Source organism: Castanea sativa, chromosome 7 (genome assembly GCF_040712315.1).
Source record: "Castanea sativa cultivar Marrone di Chiusa Pesio chromosome 7, ASM4071231v1".
Classification (NCBI taxonomy): Eukaryota; Viridiplantae; Streptophyta; class Magnoliopsida; order Fagales; family Fagaceae; genus Castanea; species Castanea sativa.
This window is the reverse complement of record NC_134019.1, coordinates 23647010-23667094: the sequence shown is the minus strand read 5'-3', so window position 1 is coordinate 23667094 and position 20085 is coordinate 23647010. Positions and strand designations below refer to the sequence as shown.

At 38.2% G+C, this 20085-nt stretch overlaps 2 protein-coding genes across 3 annotated transcripts; one reads left to right on the top strand and one right to left on the bottom strand.

Moving 5' to 3' along the window:
* Window positions 1-6183: 6183 nt before the first annotated feature.
* LOC142643631 (putative pectin methylesterase CGR3) lies at window positions 6184-12325 on the bottom strand. Of its 2 annotated transcripts, none has more exons than XM_075818327.1 (7): window positions 12190-12325; window positions 10908-11060; window positions 10615-10654; window positions 10276-10317; window positions 8956-9330; window positions 8009-8064; window positions 6184-6793 (listed from the first exon to the last, which is right to left on the bottom strand). In XM_075818327.1, exons 2-7 carry the CDS (start codon window positions 11028-11030, stop codon window positions 6641-6643), a joined length of 789 nt encoding a protein of 262 aa, XP_075674442.1. In that variant the 5' UTR covers window positions 11031-11060; window positions 12190-12325; the 3' UTR covers window positions 6184-6640. The 2 variants fall into 2 exon arrangements, with proteins under 2 accessions (XP_075674442.1, XP_075674443.1); XM_075818328.1 differs by having other exon boundaries at window positions 10908-11051.
* Window positions 12326-16796: 4471 nt separating this feature from the next.
* LOC142644182 (uncharacterized) lies at window positions 16797-17456 on the top strand. Its single transcript, XM_075818848.1, has 2 exons — window positions 16797-17074; window positions 17177-17456. Exons 1-2 carry the CDS (start codon window positions 16797-16799, stop codon window positions 17454-17456), a joined length of 558 nt encoding a protein of 185 aa, XP_075674963.1.
* Window positions 17457-20085: the final 2629 nt, after the last annotated feature.

Below are 20085 nucleotides of genomic sequence, written 5' to 3'. Positions count from 1 at the left end.
CCATTTTGAGTTTTGGTTAGAATTATTGCTTTATATATGTAGCCACATACATATAGTTGGAATCAGAACTCTTTTTTTTTTTTTTGGGTGGGGATGGGAATAAATGGATAAAGGAGTTTTCTTTATTTTGTTTCTTATTCAAAAATCAGGATTGTGTTTATGGGTTTTTGATATAAAAAAAATCAATTTTTAACATTTATTAGTGATAAAAAGCTTAATGGGTATTCCATGCGATGTGTATTGTTGGATGGCCATATAGTAATAAGAAAAATGTGAAATAAGAGAATATGCATTGTTAGCCATATGTGAAACTTCCCAATAAAGCATAGCTTATGTTGATGTTTTCTTCTAGTTCTCGTGATTCTCTCCCCCCAAAGGTTGCTCTGCCCCCTGTCGTGCACAACAAAGGCTCCTCATATAATGCCAGCCGTGCTTGGCTTTTACCATTTTAGCCCTTAACTGTTTTTTGTCTGGTGCGGGTGTCCTTGCCGACCATTACTGATTGGTCAGTCACCCAACCAACGCCACTTACCAACGCTGGCCATGCCACTCCACCTCACCAAACAAAGAAAACCCTTTTGTTTGTTTGCTTGTCGTGGCACCCCTACCTGCCACGATGTAAGTACTATCTTCCTCTCCGTCCCTCATGGCATGCACCTAGTGGTTCCAACTCAGCTTTGCCTCTTTTGGGTGGTATGTCATCCCAGCAGGATACTGCCTCCAAAAGAGCCTAAACAGATAACACGATAATAGGTTTTTTCCCCTCCCCACCGCCAGACCATGTCCTCTTACCTCTAACCCATGACCCACCACTTCCTGTATTGGCTGGGTACAGGCTAGTGGTGTCTAAGTCTTGCGCGTGCCTTACTTCCATGCTCGTCCAAATTCTGCCCGCTGCTCATGTGTTTGCCGCGGTCTGAAGGTCCATCTGCCCATTCTGCAGTTCATCTTTGGCTTCTTATGGCATAGGCTGCTTTCCCTTACTTTTCATTTATGGCTTACCTTTTTAAGGGCTGTTCATTGCCCGATTATGGGCTGTTCCATGCTTTTATTCTCAACCTTGTTATTTGCTTCCTATCACATCATTCTGTTATGCCTGCTATGAAGTTTACCTGACCTAGGGCTATTGGGCTTCTTCAGGCTTATTGTTCATCCCTTCTTCGACAGCACAATAGACTTATTGGGCCTTTTACTGCATTGCTTGCGGGCTCCCGCGTCCCGCTTACTTCCTTTTGGGGCGTCTCTAGCCCGTTTACTTTCTTAGGGCATCCTTGGCCCTTTCCAATTCTATGCTTCCTATGAGCATTTACTAACTCCTTGGGCTTCCGTGGCCCAAGTATTCTATACTTCATCTTTGGGACTTATGGATTCTCCATTGCCCCTTACTCTCTCTTTACTTGCATTGCTTTGGGTCTGCCATGACGGTTATGGCCCATTCCCGCATTTTCTACATCCATACTGCCCATGGGTTTGCTATTTCTTTCTTTCCGAGCCTTCTTAGGCCCATTTACTTCTTCAGGGTCCACTTGTTTGCTTTATGGACCCGTGATCCATTATTCCTGCCATTTGGGCTTAATGGTGCTTCCACTTTCTTCTGCCCACATTGTTGGGTTTCCTCTTCCTCTTGGGCTTTTTAAAAATGAGCATCTACACATGGCAAAAACTAAAACTTACCCAATGGCTTTACCCAATTCATGGTACATAACTCAAACGGAAAAATTTGATCAACGGCATTTTTTCAGAAAAATTATTAGATAAATAGCATGCGGCTGAAAGTATTTAGTAAGTTAGACTGTTTTTTGGAACTCGAGTTTGTGAAACTCGAGTTCCAACCCAAAATTGAGTTTGGGAAACTCAATTTACTCTTGGATTCATCTGACGTGGACTTATAAAAAAAAAAAGAATCCAGGAACTCGAGTTCCTGTGAAATTTTTTTTTTCCCACATGGAACTCAAGTCTAGCAAACTTGAGTTCCCTCCAGGCAAATTTTTTTTTTTAAATGGAACTTGAGTTTACTATACTCGAGTTCCATGTGGTTTTTTTTTTTTTTTTTTAATCCAGTTCAGATGAATCCAAGGGTAAATCGAGTTTGGGAAACTTGATTTTGGGTTGGAACTCGAGTTTTACAAACTCAAGTTGGGTTGGAACTCGAGTTTTACAAACTCAAGTTCCAAAAACAGTCCAACTTACTAAATTGTTTCATCCTGCATGCTATTTTGCTCATATTTCTCCAAAAATATGATGTTCAGCAAACTTTGCCCAACTCAAACCCATATGTGTGTGGTGTGCCCATTTATGACATTTTCCAATTAATTAATTCAATTTTAAATATATAGATTTGGTTTTTTTCTTGCTTCTTGGCTTCAAAGCTCTTAAACTTGAAGGCAATTCACCAGTTATGTCTAACTTAAGGATGCCAAATAATTATAGAGGAAAGTGTTTTATACGCTAGGCCCACATGTCAGTCTCAAAATGGTCTTATACGTCTAGCTCATACAAGAATTTCTCTTATTATAAACATCACTTGAAGGTTGCCAATTACTCACCTTAAGTACCAAATTGCCGTGGGCTCCATTTGGCTAAAAAAAAATCATCTCCAAAAATGATTATATGTATCAGTAATAATAAATTATTTGAATCTAAGATCCAACTACCAAAAAATAATAGATAAATAAAACTAAGAGAATCAATAGTTATAAACATTCTTTTTTTTTTTTCAAAGATAATAACAAACTAAAATATGTTAATTTGTACAAAACCCACCTCGGTATGAGTCCATCACCAATTCGATCTCCAATTTTCTAAATATCTATTCTTGGATGATACATTCTTGATTGGGAGGATAGAAAAAGTAATTTGTTTGGTTAAGTAGAAAAGTAAAACGATAGAAAATGTAATTTGTATACATTTACTCTCATGCCTTAGTACATAAAAAATAACTTTTTAATAGCTTATAAAAATTAATTTTTTTAATTACTACAAACAAATACAACTAATAAAACATCTAGAAACAGAAAATTAAATAATAATAATTTAAAATTTTGCCGCTTGATATGAAAAAAAAAAAAAAAGAAGAAGAAGAAGAAGAAGCAAAACATCTTCACGGTAGAATAGTAGGATGCATGTATTGTAAGCGTCAAAGTCTTTAAATAATAAATAAATAAAATAAAAAGCTAACCAAGTTAAACCAACATCTGCACAGTTGGGGTAGATGAGTCATTTTTCATCTAGCTCATTGCCACCTGAAATTAGGGGGATTGATTTTTGGTGGGTCCAGTGAGAAAACACCATAAGTCTCATCAGTTTTTTCTCCTCTCATCTCTCCAACCAAACACTCATTAAAATCATTTTCTCTCCAATTTTTTCTCCTATCTTTTTCGTCCTCCCTAAAATCTCTCCATTCAAATATACTCTAAATTAGGTGGATTGATTTTTGGTGGGCCAGGGAGAAAACACCTTAAGCCTACTAGTTTTCCCTTCTCTCATCTCTCCAACCAAACACCTACAAAAACCATTTTCTCTCCCCATTTTTCTCCTCTATTTCTATCGTCCCTAAAATCCACCTAATCAAACAAACTCTTAGCAAGCAAATTAATCTATAAAACTAACAAACTAACATTTACATATTTGGATCAACTCATCTAAAGCTACATGGTTATGATCCACTTATGAAATAGTGGTTTCTAACACCCAAAAGTAGTTTTTGATCCACTCATCACATGTATGAAGAACGCTAATGATCCTACAATATGAACTTGAGATATTTAGGGTTCAATCCCTACTTGATTGAGAGGGAAGATTTGAGATAATTAATAAATGAAGAGAGATTTCAAACCATAGTTGCTTAGGGCTCAAATTCGAAGGGGAATGTTAAATTGGGACACATACAAGTCAGGGTTGGGTAGAATAGATGTCATGTTATTAAAAATAGGCCACCACATAATGGAACAAGAGAGAAAGACCAATGGACTATTTGTTGACTCATTTTTCACCGTTATAGGATAGGACCCTTTAGGGAATGTTTGGTTGGAGTGAAAACAGGGAGGATGAAAAATAGGGTGGAAAATGACATTTTTCACTGTTTGGTTGAAAGGGGGAGGGGGAGAGAAAAGTGGTGGGGCCCACAAGTTTTCTCTCCTCTCCATTCAAAATACAATCTCTCCAAATTGAAGAAAAAATTGGAGTGAAAAGTGAGAAAATATTTGAACAAAACTGCCCCACCTCTTTACTTTTTGTTTTATTTAAGAGAGACATGATGGTAAATTTATACAAACTTTATTTTCAACCAAACCAAAAAGTTTTCCATCCCTCCACTTTTCCACCCTCTCAACCAAACACAAATGAGGAAAACAAAAAAAATTTATATCCTCCTACTTTTCCATCCTCCCTCTATTTTCTATCATCTCACTTTTTCATCGTCCCAATCAAACGAACCCTTAATTTTAGGCTCACAAGCCACAACAACCCATTAAACTAGTTGATCGCACATTGCTGGTTTCACTAAATTTGTTTTGTCTTCAAGTCTTCAACTCTTATCCTATGCAAATCCCTTGTTAAGTAGATCATGAAATCTGAATAAATCCCCTGTCCCAAAGAAACATAGTAACCAATCACCAAAGAAAGAGTCAACCTCAATGTCCTTAATAATAACGATACGTTTGGAACATTGTAATAGACTCTGTAATGTAATAATTATTCCTTAGGAATAACCATCTAGTTGTTTGGTTGTGTTTTTATTTACAAGCAATAGTCATTCCTTAGGAATAACTTTTCTTTAAAATGAAGATTTTTTTTTTTTTAATATAAGATAGAATTTCTACTTTAGCCTAATCTAAGTGTATATGTGTGTGAAACTCCCTCTAGAGACTTAAACCCTGGCCCTTGCCTCTCACACCCACAAGCATTTATACTTGTAGAGTGACCACCGCATCAAGGGGAAACGGTGGTAAAATGAAGAATAATTATTCCTTACTAAAATGATTGTAATAACTATTTCTTAACCTACATAATAAATACAAAAATAAAAATTACTAAAAATCCCCAATCTTACTAACTTTCTCTCTACCACCGCGCACCCTTGGCGCGATAGGCCGAAGTGAGGGGCAAAGGCCGGAGTTCAAGTCTCTAGGAAGGAGCTTCACACACATGTACACTTAGATTAGGCTAGAATAGAATTTCTATCTTGTATAAAAGTAAAAAATAAATGCTCTCTCACTCTCTCTCTCTCTCTCTCAAGAATCAATTCATAATTTTTTTACTATTTTCTGGTTTTGTTATGCTTTATGTTTTTTTTTTTTTCTATTATTGTTTTGACTACTAGTTCTACATTCAAAGCACAATGATGTTGAAAGAGTAAGAAAACCCACTGGGCTAGCATGTTCTTTGTTATGATTTGGTATTGAATTTTGAAAATTATAAATTGTATTTAGTTTTATATTGTTTGTATTTATAAATTGGTATCTATATGTTGTGAATTGTGATAAAAATCACTATATTACTATGATATGATGTTATCAATTTTTTATGTATTAAGATTAATTAATTAAAATAATACTAATCAATTAATCATATTTTTTTTTCAATTTATAAAAGAATATATATTAAGCCATATTGTAAGTATATATCTTTTTTAAAATAGTATTTTAGGAAATTTGGAAAAAATATAATAACATTCCACTATCTTAACATAGGTTCAGGCTTCCACCACAACGTTATCACCAAACAAATGAATACGAAGAGTTACGTCATTCCAATTTATTGTATTACTTGTAATACTTATTCCTATTACAATGTAATAACTATTATAATGTACTAAGCGTGCTCTAAGTTTCAAATATTCTTTGATAGGATATTGATCAGGTTTTTTTTTTCTCTCGTTCGTTTTTCAATGCTTTGCAATCCACCAAATGATTATGTTAACTAGTATTTGTCCTTCCTGTTGGTTCTCGAGAAGGTAAAACAATTCCCATCTACTTGTTTTGATGTTGAAAAAGAACCCCCAAGAAAAAAGTTCTCAGATTTGACACAAACTGGATGGGAGCCGACTCTTCCACAGTTAAGACACAACGATAGTAATAACTAATAACGAATAAATAATAGTAGGTCACTATCTACCAAAATAAAAATAGATCACTTACATGTGAAGCTTCTAAAAGCAATCCAATTATGAAATTATTCAGAAAGTTATATCAATGGCAAAAGCCATCATCAAAGAATCATGATAACTGCTGCATTATATCAATCTTTTGATTACAAATACAAAAGGGAGTTTGGACGTGCTAGTTAATGCATTTATCATTACAAATACAAGTGGGAGTTTGGACATGCTAGTTTATGCATTTATCATTACAAATACAAGTGGGAGTTTGGACATGCTAGTTTATGCATTTATCATTACAAATACAACAAGCATCTGGGAGCTAAAACCTTAAGTGAATACAAAAATGGTTAAAGTCATAGCATGCAATCCATCTTCCACAATAAATACACTGACAAGAAGATCTAGCTCTTAAACAGAAGACAAATGTAGGCTCTGTAATTTCCACAGAATATAAACTTACCCTTCGGGTTCTTAAGATGCTTGCAGGAATAGTTTCTTCTGTCAGCTACAAAGTAAAGATATGATACCTAGGTTTGGTTTTCAATGGTGTGATTTGAGGTGGAAAACTTGGCAGGCTGGCTTATACGACCTCTTGGTTGAAGCCTGTTCAAACTTCTTTGAGGCAGCTTCATTCTCTTCTAACCTATTCTGAACAAAGTATCTTATCCACCAAGATGAGCTTCGCAATTTGGCCTTCACAAAATGAACATTCTCATGTCATGTTCAACAAGTCAATGCTGTAAGTAAATTTTCTTTAACAGGAACCACAACATAACAGCAGTTGCACAACAAAGGCACAAAAAGCAAAGACATCTTTGAAAAGCACCATTCAAGTAATCAATTCTCAACCATCACTTTCCTGGATATCCTATTCTTGATTCAAAATATATAATTACTTAGTTTTCTGCTGTATATAACTGAGAAAAGCATCTAACTCTTTCATGTAATAAAATTTAAAAATATTCATCCTTTTACTTGGATCAATTTAACAAACAAATAATAATTAATAATTTTGTCCAAACCATTGAAATTTATTGATAATTTTCATAACCTTGGCCTCAATTTTGTTCAATTTAACTTCCAAGAAAACTTTGGAAAAGGAAGGAAACAAGATTCTTCAAACACATGCTGAAAACAATTATCGCAAGAATTCATGGTTCAGTTTATTTACCTTAATTTGTATGCAATCAACCATAGAGTTTAGTATTTCACAATTATTCATAAAGTCTTTCTTTTAATGACAATTTATAAATTTACTTCTTTATTCCATCAAATACAAAAACAGACAATATGTCCACAATGTCTTAAAAAAATTGGTTTGCTCAATCATAACCAATTTGTTTATGTTAGACCAGCATATAGTGCACTGAACAGGTCTGAAATGCAGAGTTACTATTTTTCTTTCTTCCTTTTTATTTGTTTGGGGGGGGGGGGGTGAGGGGGGGATGTTCTTGGCTAGCAAAAGGTCTCAAGTTTGAGTCTGACTCTCCTAGTTTTGTGCACTTAGTACAACCTATTGTTCTTCTTTTACTAGTAAGAGTTACACACACCCAATGCGTTGTGAACCCACAGCCTCATCCTCCATCCATTCTTGTGGAAGGGAGAAGTGTCATTTGAGCCATAGCTCCCCGGCAATGAACAGTTTTTCAATTACGTCATCTTTTTCGAATCCAGGCCACATGTTGCCAAATCAAATTGCACAACAATGGCAATAAAGAAGCCAAGAGCTTTGTAGCTCAACTAGCACCTCCTAGTGTTTTCAATGGAGTCATCCAAGATTCAGACCCCCACCCCAACTATTGATGTATTTATACACAAAAAGCAAACAAACAAACAAACAAAACAAAACAAAACAAAACAAAACAAAACCAATGACTAAAGAACATTAAGAAAAACATAATCACTTACTGGACGGCCAAATTTGGACAACTCCGCACCTTTCGCTCTACGCTGACCTGGATAACCTACACATGGAAGAAATCACCAAAATTTTAGAACTTTAAATTTTTTTTGTGGTAAATAAAATTTAAAATAAATGGGGGGAAAATGACTATGTAAAGATAAATTTTGCACGTGTGTGTCTATTACACTATGTCAAGTCCTTTTGCTATTCAAAAGATAATACTGCCTAGGTCACTGATATGATGACAGATATCAAGGGGCATATCTCTAGATAGCAGTTATGAACACTAAAAGAGAATCTCCAGAAGGGTACAATGCTTATTTAATTTGAACAGTACAAGGGTAGCTCCAAGAAGGGTAAAATACAATTAAACCAGATCCTGAAAGTTGAAAGTAAAGTCAAACTATCACAAAAGTGAGAATTGACAATTACAGTATTTACATAAAGGAGAGGGGATGGTTATAAAAGCTTGTCCGAGAGAAATTCAAATATAATCAATACAAAAGCTTGAGCCATCCAAATGGTAATGTCATCCAAGAAAAGAACTGACATTGTTCAGGATGCATAGAACAACCCCAGGTCCCCAATTTTTTTTGAAAGAGGGGGAGGGGCGGGACAAAGATCATTGTTGTTGCTGCACAGGAATTGCATTCTGGGAAGGGAACGTGGCAAAAGAGAAAGAACAAAGGGATATCACATTGTCATTGTTTTATACAGTAGACTTCAGAATAACCATAATTACAAGTGAGTATAGCACCAAAGTTACTGGCCAAGAAACGAGCTAAGTTAGATTATCAGCCATCAATTTGGCAAACCTGGTCTTATTGATCAAATGAAATCAGCTGAATCAGGCCCCATTAGTGTCATCAACTTCTTGTTCATTTTAAGTTTTCAACTAATGAGCACAAAATGTTTCACAACCTGAAAGTACATAAGCCTTATAAGGAATTACCAGAAAATATAACCAAACCATCTGCAGATACCCTCATCAATTCTGGAAGGGTTTTGTTGAGATACTTTGGGGACAAGTATTCCAATGCATCTGACACTATAACAACAGAAAATGATTTTGGCCTGTAGGGCAAAGAAAACTTGATATCAGCCACCCGTACAATGCCTTTACGCACAAGACTCTTGCAGCTGGTATCAGTATCATCTAATTCATATGGTTCCACACCCCATGCTTCAGTATCCTCTTCTTTCAACAATTTAGATACCACCGGACAGGTATCAGGGCCCACATGCAACACTTTACGCATGCTGTCACCATAAGCTTTCTTTAGAATAGGTAATGCTCTCTGAACTTCTAATGTACATGAAACACCACCTGCATATTTGTACTTGTAATTTGTTAATTTTAAAAATAAAATAAAATAAAAAAATCATCTCCCAAAATTTGCATTACTAAAAGTACTAAACAGTCAGACAAATACCGCGGAGATTAGTGATGCTTACAACCAGAGGACAGTGCATGCAAACTACAAAAATATAGTAAACAGATGGTTCAATAATCACCTTTTGCTTACTTCTATCCCAACTCGATAAGATTCAGATTTCACTACATATTCATTATATTGAAAACCCCAAATCAGGGTAAGATGGATGTCAATCAGGATATTAAGAATGATTGGAAAAACCATGAAAGACCTCAAAGATTCTTGAATATAGATCGGGAGAAAGTAAAGGGCATGAGGCTCCCAAAGATAAGGAAACTCATCCTCCCTCTCAAAAAGATTCCAATCCTATGGCCCATCACTATTTCACTCTATTCATCCTCCTATGATTATAAACCTTAAGCCTCTAACAAGTCAACCTTTAAAATCATTAGCAATCAAGCAAGAGAGAGGAAGAGAGAGATCCAACATCTATAGGCATGTGCAGTACCCCTGTATAATACATACTTCAGAATGAAGGCAACACTGCCCACAAAACATATTGTGATACTAGGATCCATAAAGACAGGAGCATAAACATCATTTACCATTCATCGTAGAATTGAAAACTATGTTATCATCCATATGCTTAAGGAAAATCAAACCACCACAAATTTCAGATGGTTTTTAATACTAATCCCATGGATAAACATGTGTGCTATATTTTAATGAAGGGAGGGAAACAATTAAGAAATTCAATGGATCCAGTGTACATGAATCAATAAACAATAACCTTCACATACAGCAAAATACTCAACCGTTGCATTCAATATGCAAAATCTTTGAAGAATTGAAAACCTATAACAACAAGAGTACAAGACAATGTCAATAATATTTACCTTCAACTTTACTTACAACTTCTATTTCACTGCTTGGTTCACCTGTCATGCAAAACCCATTGAACAAAAGACATGTCATAGAAAGTAAGACTGACCTTGGAAACAAAAAGCAAATGAGATTATCAAACTTAGTTCATGAACCTTCCTTTATTTTTTTAGTTTTCTTTTTTCTTTTTTCTTTTTTCTTTTTTCTTTTTTCTTTTTTCTTGAGCTGACCCACAGCTGCAGTCAGACGTCCAACTTCCTTAAGCATTCATTGGTTTGACAAGAGTAGAGACAAGGAGAGGTTCATGAAACTTTTTTGTTCCCAGTAATCAAGTGCACAGACCACATACAAACCTGAACCACTATAGAAATAACCAATAACAAGGATTGCGCCCTGAAATTTTCAAATAACAGTTCTATCAATATTTTTCATATAGAAACGTGGCCAATTTAGGTAACTATATTAAACACAAGCATGTTGTGAATAGACAGTCATTGCAGAGAGGCATAGATAAGAGAGACTTAGTCAGCTATATTTTCTCACTAACAAACAAATAGAATTTGTATTTTGTACATTAATTATTGCTGGAGAAGAATTATGCAAAGGAGAAAAACAAAAAAGAGGCCATAATGAGAACAAAAGGTACCACAACAACTAGTCCGATAGATAGTAGAGGTGATGAGCGTGATTTGGACTGCACCGCACCCACAAATGGGATGTTTACACCATCCCCAATGCGTCGAGCAGGATTTACTGGCCTCCTTGACATAACTTTATAATGGTACTGAGCCTACAAAACCTAGCATAAGTTGAAAAGAATTTCAAATAATGGTGTTTCCAATTTAAAAAAACTTCTTCAATTTTATAATTTTTATTTACTCAATAATATAGAGAAATTCCTATAATCTGATCTCAACAATGTTAACCTTCATAACAAATATATCCTTTATATAGGCAAAACATGGCTTCATGGCACCTGTTATTAAGAAAATGAAATTTCTAACAATATTTCAAATGCTAGAAGGATACACACTTTCCAAGCATAAGCATATATCATCAGCTAATGGAATTGCTTGGCATAAGTACCAGTCAGGTAACTGATGTTATCATGGACCTTTCCAGAAAAATCAAAACACAGCGACATTGGTATAGCTGCTTCATCAAAACTAGAAATTGGCAACAGCTTATGCATGTTGTGTGTCTGTGCTTGTTATATACATAATGCCAAGCGCATCCCAAATGGTAAGCATTTTTCTTTTATGATTAGTATGTTTCTTCCTCTTCTTTTTTTTCTTATAAATTTGATATCTAATAGATCAATTCATACACATTTTCCAACTCTTTGAACAATACTACCCTACTATTTCTTTGCATAATCTATAAAGCTACTTCCAAGTTGTTTATTGCATATCATTGTGCTTCTTGCGGTATCTAATCTTTTCGTCCAAACACACCAGAATTATAGCTATCTCAGACTGCCATTGATGCCTTGAACCACGATGTCACTCATGCCCACTATCTCAAAACCAAAGCAAAACATGCCTAACAAACAAATTAACTTATCATGAAGTAATCATCAAAAAATGTTGCCATTGACATAAAAAGCATTCAAAACAACCTTCACATTCACACAAATCCAAATCAAATCTCACTATGCAAAAGCCAACAAATTGCCCATAACAAAGCTACTTAGCACACCCACTTCACTTTTTCACCACACCCATTTCTCTTATTATAACTCTCATCCAAAAAAGATCCAAAATTTCAATACCCATTTAGCAAAAAATGAGTACAACAACATAAATGTTGCAGAAATATATGTATATCAAAGTGCCAAAGAAACACATAAAAAAACAAGGTATATATTACAAAGTGTGCTAAGCAAGATAAATAATAACAAAGAAAGAAGTTTGAAAGAAGAGGTTAACCTGGATTAAGAAGAATACAAAGCTGGGTCTGAGAGATCTCTCAGAGCTCGATCCAGATCTGTGCTTGGTCTCACTGTGTCAGCTTAACAAAAAGAGAGGGAGCTCTGTGAAAATTTTAGTTACCTCTATTTCTTTTTAATTATTGGACTAGGTGTCAAATTTTTTCTTTTTCTTTTTCTTTTTTTAATTCTAGGCTAATTTATGAAAGCTACTTTTATTTCCATGGGAAAATAATGAGCGGCAATAGGGTTGATAGATACTCGATATTAATTTGAATCTTTTTTTTCATCTAAAAAAATATACATTTTTCTTTATCTAAAAAATATTAATTTGAATTTTTTTCTTTAGAAGGATTAATATGGTAATTTTAAACAATATTTTTTAGAAATATAATATTTTTTTTAAAGGTTATATATTCGCGTAACAATTTCAATACAAAATTACATTTTTCATTTTTTAAATTTGTAAAATTTAAGTACCCTCTTCTCAAAAAAAAAAAAAAAAAAAATTTAAGTACCCTATTTTAGTTTTTCAAAATTTCAAATTTGAAATTTAAGAACCCTATTTCATTATAACTTCTTCTTTTTTTACATAACTAATAATTAGCTGATGTGGATCAGTGGATGTCCAAAATTTATATAGAAAGTTGATGACGTGACTACATAGTTAAATTTTTTTTTTAATTTGAGGGATTAAAGTAAAGCACTTTAAAATTGAATGATCAAAATCATGTGTCCCCCCCCCCCCCATTTGAAAGGACAAAAATACAATTTACCCGTATATATTCAACTGTTTTGGTGAGTGTAGTCAAAATTCATAAATAATCCTAATGCTCATCCTCATTTTGTCTAGTACCTACTCCATCTATTATCTATTTGTGTTTTAGGTCTGAAGAGGATCAAATATGAGACGGATCTCTCTTCGTGAAGCGCGACAGTACGGTCTTGACATGTGGATGGTCGACGGGTCAATACTACTAGGACACGTAGTGGACGGCTGTAACATTTGGCCTCCGTCGGCATTGGTTGGGCTTCATGGATTCCTAACCGGAATCAACTTGCATTTCGCGATAAGTCTAATATGGCTTTGCTTGATCTCCACACAAACGTGAATAAAGCGAGTTCTTGCATTACACGTTTGACCATAACCAAAAGACTCTTATAAGAAAAAGAGCTCTATAAGGAATGCAGAATTGAAGAAGCGTTATCCTAAAAGGAAAGAGTTTCCTGGCCAAGGCATGGATGATTACCCTACATCGATATAAATACCCCAAAAACCCTCATGAATCGAGGTACGCATAATTAACTAGACTCTGGCACCCTAGGGTTGTGAAAAGACTCTAACTTGACCTTCGGAGGGTTTTTGGCCGGCACCATACCGATGCTCTCTGTTAGGTCTTCTCTTTTCTTTTTGCAGGTGTTGTCTCGGTTTGGGAGTGCTTGTAGCTTACTGGTGATTTTTTTCTGCTTCATCAGTTGGCGCTGTCTGTGGAAAAGATAATTAGCCTTTGCTCTATCCCTGAGACAAAGAGTTGCATGGTACTCACTCGATCAATGGTAACAACTAACAATCAAGGCGACGAACCACATGCCACAGCTCTAGAAAGGCAAGTCCAAACGCTTGCGGCGGCGGTTAAGCACCTAATCAAGCAGAATCGTGATTTAGAAGAGCAACTACGGCAAAGGAATGCACACCCAAGCGCACCAGAGTAAGACCAGGAAGGTGCTAGTGCGGAGGGGAGGAACGCGGAAGGGCCTGAGGGTAGCAACGCTCCGACTAGACCGAAGCGGCAGGAGACCAACCGGCCATCCATCTCAGACACCTTACCAACTCACATAGCAGCTGAGATGTAGGAGATGAGGGAACGTATGGATGTGATGATGAATGCCCTCAGAGGACGAATCTCCAGCAACCTGGACGACCTAGTCCATAGAACAGATTCGCCTTTCATAGCACTCGTGAATTCATGCCCCCTTCCTCCAAAGTTTCGCATGCCTCAGGTGGAAAATTACGACGGATCTAAGGACCCATTGGATCACTTGGAATCTTTCAAGACCCTAATGCATCTTCAGGGCGTACCGGATGAAATCATGTGCAGGGCTTTTCTCACCACGTTGAAAGGGCCTGCAAGGGACTGGTACAGTAGGCTGACACCTAATTCCATCGGCACTTTTAAGGAATTAGGCACACAGTTTGTATCACACTTTATCGAGAGTCACCGGCATAAGAAGTCTACTGTGTGTCTGATGAACATTGGGCAACGAGAAGATGAGACTTTAAGATCATACATAGCCCGCTTTAACAAGGAAGCCCTCTCGATAGACGAGGCAAATGACAAGATACTTGTAGCAGCGTTCACAAACGGGCTGCGTAAGGGTAAGTTCTTGTTTTCTCTGTACAAGAATGACCTAAAGACTATGTCCGAAGTGTTTTACAGGGCAACGAAGTACATGAACGCAGAGGATGCCTTGCTGGCTCGAGAGGAAAAACCTAGAAAAAGGGAAAGGCAGGAAGATATACGACCGGATAAGGGATGGAAGATGGCTAGAACCAGAGAACGACGAGAAGATCGACGACCCAAACCACCCACTGGAAGATTCACGAACTTCACCTCGCTCACAGCCCCAATTAACCAAGTGTTAATGCAGATCAAAGATGAAGGAACCCTGACGTTTCCCGGCAAGCTAAAGGGAAATCCGAACAAAAGGCCAAAAGACAGATACTGCCGTTTTCATGGCGATCATGGCCACGATACGACGGATTGTTATGACTTAAAACAGCAAATTGAAGCCCTCATTAGGCAAAGACGGTTGCAGAGATTTGTGAGAAATGAGAGAACGGATTAACTCTAGGAACAAAATCAACGACAGGAGAACGAACGTCCCAGACCGCCCGTAGGAGACATACGGATGATTGTAGGGGGCACTACTTCAGCAAGGTCGTCCAAAAAGGCCAGAACGACGTATTTGCGGATGGTTCAAAGCGTCCAGTCGACAGGTTCCTCACTGAAAGTGACACGACAAGATAACCCCAGCATCGGGTTTTCGGAAGAAGATGCGCAACGCCTTCACCACACCCATTACGACGCGCTCATCGTCAGCATACGGGCAGGGGACTACAACATGCATTGAGTTTTGGTGGACAATGGAAGCTCAGTGAATATCCTCTACTACCCCGCGTTCCAACAAATGGGGATTGGTAGAGAACGACTGATCCCAACAAATGCACCCCTTGTTGGCTTCGAGGGGACAAGGGTCTACCCTTTGGGCGTCGTCACATTGTCTATGACGGTCGGGGATTACCCACAGCAAATAACCAAGGATGTAGCTTTTCTTGTGGTCGACTGTTCTTCTGCTTATAACGCCATCCTCGGACGGCCCACTCTCAATGCATGGAAGGCTGTCACCTCTACCTACCATCTAATGATCAAATTCCCCATCAAATACGGAGTTGGAGAGCTGCGTGAAAATCAGGTGGTTGCACGGGAATGTTACATCGCCATGATGGAAATGGATGACCACCTACAAGCAATGAGCATCGAAGAACAGAGGACGGTGGCAGAACCGGTGGAAGATTTAGAAGAAGTACAACTGGATGATTCTAGGCCCGATCGAACCACGAGAATCGGCACCCTGGCCAACCAAACAGTCCGACAAGCGCTCGCATTATTCCTCAAAGAAAACCAAGATGTTTTTGCATGGAGTCACGAGGATATGCCGGGAATAGATCCAACAGTCATAGTTCACAGGTTGAACGTGTCACCCTCTTTCTCTCCTGTCCGACAAAAGAAACGAGTGTTCGCCCCCAAACGAGACCGAGCCATAGCAAAAGAAGTACGGAAGCTACAAGAAGCAGGCTTCATACGCGAGGTGTACTACCCTGATTGGTTGGCAAATGTAGTAATGGTCAAGAAGGCCAACAGGAAGTGAAGAATGTGTGTTGACTTCACAGATCTAAATAGGGCTTGCCCTAAGGATAATTACCCACTCCCACGTATTGACACCCTGTTAGACTCCACCGCAAGGCATGAACTTTTGAGCTTCATGGATGCCTTCTCCGGCTACAACCAAATCAAATTGGATAAGACTGATCAGGAGAAAACCTCGTTTGTAACGAGTCAGGGGCTTTTTTGCTACAAGGTAATGTCTTTCGGGCTTAAAAATGCAGGAGCCATATATCAGAGATTGATGAACAAGATGTTCGCGCACTAAATTGGCAGAAACATGCAGGTTTACGTAGATGATATGTTGGAAAAAAGCGTAAAGGTGTCTGATCACCTAAGGGACCTCCAAGAGACTTTCAATACTCTTCGGACATACAAAATGAAGCTGAATCCGAACAAATGCACGTTCGGAGTAACCGCAGGAAAATTCTTGGGATTTATGGTATCCTAGAGGGGCATTGAAGTCAACCCAGAGAAAGTAAAGGCGATTATGGAACTATCTCCTCCAAGGACGGTAAAGGAAGTACAAAGCTTGACCGGGAAGATAGCAGCCTTGAACAAGTTCGTATCAAGAGCGACGGACAAATGCCTCCCATTCTTCCACACACTGAAGAGATCATTCGAATGGACAGACGAGTGCCAAAAGGCATTTGAAGAGTTAAATATGTATCTCTCCGCTCCGCCGTTGCTTAGCCCATCTATATTGGGAGAAGAATTGTTCTTGTACCTTGCCGTCTCCTCAGCCGCGGTCAGTGCAGCTCTCATTAGAGAAGAAGGAAAGGTACAAAAGCCTGTGCACTTTATAAGCTGGGCACTGAGAGGAGCAGAAGAGAGGTACCCTCAAATGGAAAAACTCGCGTTTACTCTCGTGACCGCGGCTCGGAAGCTCAAGCCATACTTTCAAGTGCATACCATAAATGTCCTGACAAATAAACCCTTACGGTGAGCAATGAGCAGTCCCGAAGCTGCTAGACGGATGGCGCTATGGGCAATCGAGCTAAGTGAGTTCGATATCTAATATCAACCACGGACAACAGTGAAAAGACAGATATTGGCAGACTTCGTTGCTGAATTCACTACCGCAAAGGATCAGGGGGCAGAAGAGATGCCCGTATGGAGAGTTCATACAGACGGATCTTCCAATAAGCATGCTGGAGGTGTTGGAGTTGTACTCCACACCCCGGAAGGAGACAAGATCAAATGCATGATCTGTCTGGACTTCACTACTACTAACAACGAAGCGGAATACGAGGCCTTGGTAGCAGGACTGGACCTTGCGATAGCGGCAAGAGCTAAAAGTGCGGTTGTCTACTCCGATTCTTAAATCATGGCCAGTCAGATTAACGGGAGCTATGATTGCAAGAATGAAAGGATGAAAAGCTATCTTGAGGAAGTGAAGGGTCGAACGAATAACCTCCAATTCAAGATGATTCAAATCCCAAGGGAGGAGAACCAAGAAGTGGACCGACTCACAAAGGCAGCTTCGGCCAAACCCATGGTCATCCCTGAACAGGTATTGTCCTTCGTCCAGCTTTCATCATTATTAGATGACATTAGCATGCAGGAGGTAAGCAATAAGTGTTGTTGGACGGCTCCAATAATGTCGTATCTCAAGGAAGGCAAGCTGCACGATAACAAAGAAGACGCAAGGAAGTTGAAGGTTAAAGCTGCCCGGTTCGTCTTGATTAAAGACGTCCTATACAAAAGAGGATTCTCCCGACCATATCTAAGATGCCTGAGCCGCGAAGAAGCAGACTACATGATGAGGGAGGTCTATGAAGGAGTTTGTGGAAACCATTCTGGATCAAGGTCTTTAGTGCACAAGCTACTCCGAACAGGATATTACTGGCCAACAATGCAGAAGGATGTCCACACATATGTTAGAGCTTGCGACAAGTGCCAACAATTTGGCAATTTTATAAGGCAATCAACGGAAGAACTTACCCCTATGACGACCCTATGGCCGTTTGCACAATGAGAGTTAGACATCATGGGTCATTTCCCGACAGCGGTAAGGCAGCTAAAGTTCTTAGTGGTTGGTATTGACTACTTCACCAAATGGGTGGAAGCAGAGGCTCTGGCCACTATCACGGAAAAGAATATTCGTAATTTTGTATGGAGAAGTATTATTTGCAGATATGGAATTCCGAAGGTGCTGGTTTCCGACAACGGGAAACAATTCGACAATGACACATTTAGAGACTTTTGTTCTCAGCTTGGGATCAAGAATCACTACTCATCGCCCGCCCACCCGCAGGCCAACGGACAGGTTGAAGTCATGAACCGGTCCTTGCTTAAGATTATCAAGACCCGGTTCGAGGGGGCAAAGGGCATATGGCCAGACGAATTACTAAGTGTTTTATAGGCATACAGGACAACGACGAGAACACCGACAGGGGAAACACCGTTTCGATTGGCGTATGGTAGTGAGGTTCTCATACCAGCAGAAGTAGGATTAACAAGCTACCGTGTGGAAAGCTACAATAAGAGCAAGAATGATGAAGTTTTGCGTTTACAGCTCGACCTTGTGGACGAACTCAGGGCAGCAGCTACACAAAGATTAGCGCGATACCAAGACATGATGGCAAAGCATTTCAACTCCAAGGTTAGGCACAGGGATTTCCAAGTGGGAGATCTGGTCTTAAGAAAAGTACTCGGCGCTACAAAGGATGCCTCCCAAGGAAAGCTGGTCCCTAACTGGGAAGGACCATACCGAATCATTTCATGGCATAGGAAGGGAACGTACTACTTGGAGACTCTAGACAGAAGAAAGCTGAGCCATCCATGGAACACAGAGCACCTGAAAAAAATACTACCAGTAGACAAAGGGCAAAGAAAACAGCAACATTTACCTTCTTATTTCCAGTTTATTTTTTAGATAGTCATAATTTCTACTTACTAAAGCTAAAGTTTTTTATTTTTCTATGAATAATATAGTTTACCAGTCCGTTATAATAAAAGGAGTTTTATTCAGAACGTATGAAATGTGTTTTGCTCAAAATCTACTAAGTCCACAAAGTGGACGGATCATCCAAAAAGAATGAAAATTTATCAAGTTCACATAGTGGACGGATCATCCAAATTGGATAAAAATCAATTAAGTCCACATAGTGGACGGATCATCCTACAAGGATGAAAATATAAGTCCACATAGTGGACGGATCATCCAAAACGGATGAAAACCTATCAAGTTCACATAATGGACGGGTCATCCAAGAAGGATAAAAAGCCATGAAGTCCACATAGTGGACGGATCATCCAAAATGGATAAAAATCAATTAAGTCCACATAGTGGACGGATCATCCTACAAGGATGAAAATATAAGTCCACATAGTGGACGGATCATCCAAAACGGATGAAAACCTATCAAGTCCACATAGTGGACGGGTCATCCAAGAAGGATAAAAAGCCATGAAGTCCACATAGTGGACGGATCATCCAAAATGGATAAAAATCAATTAAGTCCACATAGTGGATGGATCATCCTACAAGGATGAAAATACAAGTTCACATAGTGGACGGATAATCCAATAAGGATAAAAATATAAAGCCCACATAGTGAACAGATCATCCTACAATAAAAAAAAAATAATCCACATGGTGGACGAGTAATCCAATACGGATAAAAATGTATTGTCCACATAATGGACGGATCATCCAAAAGGATGAATGTGTCCAAAAAATGGACGGATCATCCTCTCAAGGATGAAATGTACAAGTCAAATTGTGAGATGGACGGACATTATAGATAAAAGATGACTTAATCGCATACAATTCACAATTGGACGGACCCCTGCGACATGAATAGATTATCTATGATACGAGCAATAAATTAAAAATGCACGACGGATAAAAGCAAGCGAATAAGCTAGTTAAATCTTACAAGAGGAAATATGTCCACAAAAAAATTATGACGGTTCAACAAAACAAATTACGACGGTTAAAATTTTGT